Here is an 8389-nt window from a genome sequence, read left to right as displayed (position 1 = left end):
TTCAACTTCCCCCTTTGCATGACAACTTCACCATCTCGAAATTTTGCGCAGAAAGGGCCTAAGAAGAGTTCTTGTTCTGAAGGCGGCAGCGAACCATGCAGTTGATCTAGAGCCGCTATGGAGCCCTATTAGTCTTATCACTTCACAGAGGTTGCTAATGCAACTTGGCCGTCTTGGAGAGGCGGTAGCTGGGCAAGCCCTTCTCCTGCGGCTTCGTAAGAGACCTGAGTCTCAAGCCTACTGGGCACTTAATACTCTTAATTCCGCAGGCTTTGACGTCCAAGAACAACGCAAGCGGTTGAAATTACCCAGGTCATTTGCGAGTCTCGACTGTACTGTCTATACTGCTAACATGCGCGTTAAGCACGGCTCTCCTTTGGCGGAACGCGTTAACTCGTACTGGAACATTCAGAAACAGAGCAGGCCGCCATATTCATATTTTCACTGATGGTCCTCTGGATAAGGTGAGAGGAGCTAGCGCAGCAGCTTTTCACACTCCTGTTTGAAGAATGCCTGGTCTGTATGCTTTACAAAGGTCGAAAGCTTTGCAATTGAGGCGGCGTTATGGATGCTACGGTCTTACCTGGCTCAACATGTTGTGATCCTGAGAGATTCAAAATCTGTCCTTCAAAGGTTCGACCTCACGTTTCTTACGGATGCTTTCTAGACATGTGCATAATCTCCACAGCAGAGGCTTCTCCATACGATTCAAATTGGTGCTCTTACGTATGGGTGTCATAGGCAACGAGGTGCCGGAAAGTCTCGCCCATACAGCGCTGTCCCTCATCCATCCATCAAGAAAAGTCCCTCAAAATTACAAGAGACTTTTCAGAGAAACGGTACTCGGGCACTCAGTACGCTGTGAAGTTCAGCCAACAAGGCACTAAAAAGGTCCCAGGTCACATTACTACATCGCATTCGTATGGGATCTGCCAGTAGCCCTACTTAGATGTAAAAAACGCGTCTGGCTTCACCTCCGCTGTGTTTCACATGTGGTGCGTGCGGTGATAAAGAACATTATCTTATGTGCTGTCCAGCGGACAACGCGGGAAGGTGTGTGTTGTTCACTTCACTCAAGAGTACAGGAGCCCCTCGCAGTTCCCTTCTGGACATTTTCTACCCATGCGGAAAGCAGCCATGTAGAAAGGGGAGTTCACAACTCCTTTTAAAGTTCTTCCAGGACTCGTCTTTGGACTCCAGGAGGTGGCAGCAGGAGTTCACTTTTGACTGTTATATCTGATTGTTTTTTTAGCTATGTAGATCAGTCAGGTCTCAGGTAAGTGCCTGATTTATGGGCCTTATTAAGCATTTGTGTGTCGCTACGTTGGAGCGACTCCCGGCAGAATCCGGAAGGCTAACCCCACCAGTAGCTTCCACCAATCTCTACATCTCTCTGCAGAATATTCAAGAAAGAGTACAAGTTCTAAAATTCTGTACTGTACTTCTTTTTTAAAACTTACCTTTCACTTTTTCGCTCTGTACTGGAGTACAGCATCATTTGTTCGTTTCAGTCTTCTAACTAGTGTGCAATGAAAAATGACTGCATTCAACAAGAAGCGGTGAGTTTTTTTATAACAAATACCACCGCTGCAAATCCCCAGCAGAAATTTTGCTCAACGCTAGTCTTCTAACGATTCGAACTCGCACGAATTTCCTACTTCCTAAATTTCTCTCTTTTTGTTTTGCTTTTAAACGGCAAATAGGTATGAACGTTAGTAAGTGAAGTTTTTAAACACTATAAATGAAACAATAAGACATAGCTACAATACGCGAGTACAGGCTTTATTGTGGCGCATTGATGTTTACATCCTTTCAAAAGGCAGCGGCGAGCGGCATTACTGCCGTACGTTTTCACGTGCACACGTTTAAGTGATTCTTCGGGCGGCTTGTAAATCTACTCTAAGAGTATGTTTCATAATCTGAATTTGTTTGTTTTTGCTTTTTTGCTGTTTGTCTGACTGTCACGCCGCTATGCTTTTCCTTCAGTAGAACGTATTCTGAACCCATTAGTTTGCTTTGTTTCCTGTCGTCTACATAACATCAGTCTGTTTGAATATTTTAGTCGCTTTTTTTAACAGCCTTCCACATGAGGTTACACTCTGCAAAAACACGCCCAAGTGAGAGTACATTGCTCGTCCTCTAACGTACATTCCTAAAGAGGTATTCGTTACTCCTCACATATGGCTTATTTCATTAGGCCCCCTACGCAATAAAGCACAAACAGATAGGGAACTGCGGAGGCAGGCGGCAACCTACCTGGGGCAAATGCACTGCCCTCATGGAACCGTGCGTCTTAAGGCGAAAGCCTTTCTTGTCTCATTAGTGGCGTGGACAAAATTTGTAGAAAAGGCTGTCCGCAAAAGTGCCCATACGAACTGCCAATCATAAGTTGTAAAGTAGCTAAAATATTAAGAAAAACATTTTTGCCTCTAGGTGGGAGTCGAAACCTACCACCGGCGTACGAGACGGGGACGCTGCCACACCGCTACGACACATCTTTGTTCTTTGGTTGATTGGATGGAAATCAGACCTGCTTAGCTACAAAAAGCTTTTGGTACACACATTGTTGTTCTCGTACACTGAACTCCACCAGCCCATCAAAATTTCGCGAGACATACATGCGTCAAGAATCTACAAGTTCTTTCATTTTATTGCATGGAAATAGTGCCGAAAAGGAAAATCAGAGTATGTTTATGCCACAAAAGACGAGGCTGTAAAATACGAGCCCGCCATATCACTGCACGTTCCCACCTTCCAAAACATCAAAAGTCTGGGAGGCATATACATGCATCTAGATAGGGCAGCCAGCTAAGCGGCTCTTCCAGGGCGGCATATACAGCCCGCACCAAAGCGCACTGCTCACGAAACAAATATTTCGATTCAGTGTGGCGGTCCACCATAAGGCTCTTCCAGAGACTAAATTGTCCCATCAAAATAAACAGATCACATGGCACAGCACAGCCTCTCCAGAAGCAAGAAACATATACTGCAGGGTGTGATTTCGATGTCCCTCTTAAATTTCCGCTTTAATATGTCGCAGAAGAAGGTCCATCACTGCGCATAATAAAACGATGGCCAATGCTCACTTCTGCATTGCACAGGCGGCAATTTCCTATCCATGGCCAAAAGTACATTTATCATGAAGCCATGCCTTCACAGGCAGCGTCCACGTTGCAGTTTAAAGAAGAACATTTTAGCAGCAGAGTAAATACTCATTTGTTCAAATCGTTTTAAAACACGAGTGCCAAGGAACTTCAGAAAATGTTCCAGATACAACGGTACAGGAAGCAAATATTCTACGTACGTGAGTCTCAGCCTTCTGGAGAGGCTGTACACGTAGCCTAAACAAAAGCACACAGTGAAGAAATCGAAGGTGTTAGCAGATTCCTTAAGGAATCCACATAAAGACCCCTCAGGAGTGCGTCCAGTCGGTAAGAATAGGAAAGGCAGATTAGCACTAAGACGCCTAATAAGCGCAGCTACTAAAAAAGGGGTGGATTGTCGATTTCAGGAAGAAAACAAATCGAAACAAGTTGATGCACAAATAATTGAACAAGGGCTATTAAATCACTCTCTGCAGAAAGAAAGAAACTGGCTGTCACGACTCATGGGTTCCTATAGGGAGCGCCATACGAAAGCACCGAATATTCTGTTCATCACCTACACTTTCTTCCTCTAAAAATGGAGAACCTGCATGACAGACAAGCTTTGCAAATATAAAAAAATGTTGCTTGCTTGAGCCCGAGCAAACACTGACAGTTTCCTAGGCATCCAAGCCTGGGGTTGTCGCCTCAAGGACATTGTCAGTGAATCCCAGTAGGCTCCACGATTAGGAATTTGGTGCAGAGAAACCGCAATGTACTAAAAGGTGCCCCCAAAATGCGTCCAATGTGACCCGGCCTCGCACCCAAATAACCAAAACCAAAATCCCTTGGATTTATATCAATTAAGAGCCGCACCTGATAAGTCGCAAACTTGTTCAGTCAAACGTGATGCCTAAAATATACTCTTTTTGTCAGAACAAAAGAGGATAACGTCATCAGCATAGTCTAGAATGTTAATTTCACACTGTGCCAAGGAGAAACCACGGTCAGTTGCGCAGTTGATAGTACTGAGGCAAAAGGCTTCAAGATATAGAGCAAACAACAAAGGCGATAATGGACAACCTTGGCGTACAGATAATGTCAGTGGCATAGGTTTGGCTAGCTTCTGGTCAACAATCAGCCTTGTATAGGACTCCTTATAGCACAGTCTTATACCCCTGAACAAAACACTCCCAATATTTGCATGCTCTAAGACCACTAAGAAGAAATCGCACTGAACTTTATCGAATGCCTTTAAAAGGTCAATCTGAATAAGAGCGACTTGGCTGGTCTTATCTGGCAGTGTCTCCAATACTGCACGTTTGATATGAATATGGGTTTGGATGCTACGGCCTCGGATAGGGCTGACCTGATGTGAGCCTATTAATTGAGCGATAACGAGCCAGCCAATTGCAAAGAACCTTTGCGAAAAAACTTTGTGACCTACATGACAGTGGAAAATTAGACGACACCCTTAAACTGTTTTCAACCGATTTTTATTTGTGGTTTTTCGAAATGTTATAGTATGGCCAGAATACAAAGTGGGGAGCAAAAAAAAAAACAACCTCTTAAGAAACCTGAAAAACCTCCACCAAATAGTATGCAACGCAAATGAAAAATGTTTTAGAGAACTCGCTGTTAATACAATCCGGCCCAGGAGATTTGTGAGCCGTCAGGTCAGAAATGGCAGATTCAATTTCATCCAAAGTGATATATACCTCCACTACAGCACGCTACTCATCGTGAAGTCACAAAAGTGGTTCAATTAAGAAACTGTAATCACGTCTCCCATTTTTGCCCGCACAACCCCTAAATAGCTTCAGATAATATTCAAAGAAACCATCAATAATACGAGCAGCATGGCTGTATGTGCAACCTCCATGCTGAACTTTCACTCTTTCTTTAGCAACAGCAATCTGCCTTTCATCACTCAGGACCCGACGAGATGGTTGCTCATCCAGAAACCTGCGGCGCCAAGATCTTATCAAGACCCCCTTGTATCTTTAGGCGTTAAACTGTTCAAGCTCTACTTTTATGTACTGATATCTCCAACATTAGCACTTGGACCGATCCTCTCTAACTGAAGTAGCTAAAACAAAGTACGCCCTAGCTCGCGAAGGTGATGTCTCTTCATCTTCAAAAACGCGACTTTGCTGAGGCTTCAACGTCCAAGTTTTCGTTCCTTGTTTAACTGAGTCCTATTTTCGCAAAACTGAGAGCTCACCACGTGACCATGCGTCTTTCGAGCAAGTAGACACAGCACGTTTGAAGATTTCATCTGAGAGTAGACAGATATTCAATTCGCACAGCTCCCATCAATAATGGAATATGCGCCGATTGTACCTTCCTATCGGAAGAGGCACCATGCAGTGATTGCTGACGAATATGAGTAACCAAAATCTGTGGCTGACATGTCTGATAAAACGTTAATCCTGCCAAGCCGAGCACTAAAGTAGCAGTGAAAAGGAGTAAAATTAATATTACGGTCGTTTTTTTGCCAACATCCAAAAGGACGTATTCACATCCCAAACGACTAAGTAAAGCGACACTATGATCATAACGCTTACTTAACACTGCTCGATTTTCAACCCTACAAACAAAACTCAAATCATCCAACAGTATAATGTTACGATCCCTGTACAAGTGTGCAACTAATGATAGGAGTGTGAAGAAGAAGATGGACCCCTTCGCTGGACGCCGATAAAGAAGAAGCGGTTGTGTGATTGCCATCGCGCAGATCGTGTTGGTCTTGGTCGCCCCGCTCCAACGCCGACCTCGACGCCGTCCCCGAAGTCCTTCTTCTACATTTGGTGGAGGTGCTGCCTGGTCTCCTTGCCTCACGTATGCCAAGACGAGCTCGTATGGCTGAAGACGGACACCCCCCCGCCGCCCCGATGACCCAGCCGGTTGTCTGCTCTGGCTCCTTGCGCCAGCGCGACCCTGCGCTCTTTAGCGGCACCGACGACACAGACTGCGACGACTGGCTCGCGTCATACGAGCGAGTGAGTTCCTACAATAAGTGGGATGACGTCACTAAGTTAACAAATGTCATCTTTTATTTGACCGGAGTTGCCAACTTGTGGTATCGAAACCACGAAGCAGATATCACGACGTGGGATACATTCAAGGCTAACCTTACCACCGTGTTTGGTCGTCCTGCTGTACGCAAGCTCCGCGCCGAACAACGCCTGCACGATCGATCACAGCGGTTCGGCGAAACATTCACAAGTTACATTGAAGATGTGGTCCATCTCTGCAGTCGCGTCAACGCACCTGCAAAATTTGGCGCCCCTTCAAAAGGTCATTGCCGACCGCGTGGCAGAGGCCCTTCCCTCTGTCGCTCCACCAGCTCCCATGCCTCCGCACGCACCAGCCGTTGAGCCCCTCGCATACGCCGACGTCCCTGCCGCTTCACCAATGACGCCCGCTCCTGTCGCACCGCTGACGTACGCTGCCGTCGCTGCCCGACCACGGCCAGCTAGCTATCCTTTGGTCTACGCTACGCCTCCAGGACCTGTACAGGAATTTCTTCCGGCGCCACAGCCTTTTATCCCACCTCCTCCGCAGCGCCGCAATCCATGGCGAACAAGTGACAACTGTCCCATCTGTTACTCCTGTGGGTTTGCTGGCCATGTTTCTCGGTACTGCAGAAATCGCACTCACGACGATTTTGTACCGCGCCGAATGTCCGCTTCCTGGCAGCCGCCCCGAAATCAGTACGCAGCCGCCGCTCCGTCTGCAAGTTCCGTCGCGAATGACCGTGGCTCCTTTTCTCCTCGCCGCTCAACCTCGCCGCGTCGCCGCTCCCTATCTCCGCTGCGACGGCGTCCCAATCTTGCGCAAGAGGAAAACTGATTGCCGCAGTTCCTGAGGCGAGAACTGCGCAACGAGCGAACTGTCAAAGGCCTCACGTATCTCCCGCGAATCTGCTTGAAGTTTCTGTTGAAGGCGTTATAGTACTGGCTCTGGTCGATACCGGCGCTGCTGTTTCTGCCATGGCTGCAAGTCTTTGCCGTTCATTGCGCAAAGTAACGACACCTATTTCAGGATTCTCACTTTGCACGGCAAGTGCCCAGCCTGTCAACCCTATAGCGGTGTGCACAGCACGAGTCGTCATTCAGGAAGTTGTGTACGCCATAGAGTTCGTCGTTTTGCCTTCCTGCTCTCATGATCTTATCTTGGGCTGGGATTTTCTGTCGCGCAATAATGCGGTGATCAACTGTGCTCGTGCCGAACTGGAGTTTTTTGCGCTTGACGTACCGTTGCCGAACGCTCCTCCTCCGAAAGTCGTCGTTGCCGAAGATATTGACCTCCCTGCGTGCTCTTTCGTCCTTGTGCCCACCGCTTGTGCTTTTCCCCGCAGTACCGCTGTCCTTTTCACACCCTCGCCCATCTTTCTAAACCGCAAAAGTCTTCCCCTGCCTTATGCCGTACTTTCTATATCAGCTGGCCTCACCGCGCTCTGGATTTCTAATCCGTTCTCCTTTCCCGTCTCCCTGCGTCGTGGCGAATGCCTCGGCACCGTACAGCTCATTGATTCCATTCTCACCGCTGACGCAACCACCGCTTCGCAGCCTGGTGACTTGTCTGCACTCACACCACCTGTTCTTGCACCGGACCAGTCGTCTCCTGACGTTTTCCTCCGCTCGATCGACGCCGATCTTCCTGGCCCTCAACGCACTGAACTTCTCGCACTTCTTCATCAATTCCGTTCTTCATTCGACTTTCACCAGCCTGCTTTGAGCCGCACATCAACTGTCGCCCACCACATTGACACCGCTTCTCATGCTCCTCTGCGCCAGCGCCCCTATCGTGTCTCTGCCACCGAGCGCCGAGTTATTGAAGCCCAAGTTGACACTATGCTTCAGAATGGCGTGATCGAGCCTTCTAACAGTCCGTGCGCCTCTCCTGTAGTCCTCGTGAAGAAGAAAGACGGTTCTATTCGCTTCTGCGTTGACTACCGTCGCCTAAATAAAATCACGCGGAAAGATGTGTACCCTCTACCGCGTATAGATGATGCAATGGACTGTTTACAAGGCGCTCAACTCTTTTCTTCGCTCGATTTACGCTCCGGTTACTGGCAGGTACCCATGGCTGCGGAAGATCGCCCTAAAACCGCATTCGTCACCCCCGATGGCCTCTTTGAATTTACCGTCATGCCTTTCGGTCTGTGTAATGCTCCTGCTACATTCGAGCGTATGATGGACACTATTCTGCGTGGCCTGAAGTGGAAGACGTGCCTGTGTTACCTTGACGACATCGTGGTGTTCTCGCCGGACTTTGCGACCCACCTCTCTCGCCTGAAG

General features: G+C 47.7%; 1 protein-coding gene across 1 annotated transcript in view; it reads left to right on the top strand.

The window, feature by feature from the left end:
- The first annotated feature begins 5977 nt into the window (after window positions 1-5977).
- LOC149370515 (MAM and LDL-receptor class A domain-containing protein 1-like) overlaps window positions 5978-8389 on the top strand; it is a 196959-nt gene continuing 194547 nt past the window's right edge. Inside the window, exons 1-3 of the mRNA XM_089577902.1 lie at window positions 5978-6085; window positions 6384-6699; window positions 7020-8002. Of these exons, the coding sequence (XP_089434028.1) occupies window positions 5978-6085; window positions 6384-6699; window positions 7020-8002 (1407 nt within the window). The remainder of the gene's footprint in view (window positions 6086-6383; window positions 6700-7019; window positions 8003-8389) is intronic.

Source organism: Amblyomma mixtum, chromosome 1 (genome assembly GCF_055824585.1).
Source record: "Amblyomma mixtum isolate Tamu chromosome 1, ASM5582458v1, whole genome shotgun sequence".
Lineage (NCBI taxonomy): Eukaryota > Metazoa > Arthropoda > Arachnida > Ixodida > Ixodidae > Amblyomma > Amblyomma mixtum.
Note: the sequence above shows the minus strand (reverse complement) of the source record. Positions and strands in the feature narration are given on the sequence as shown.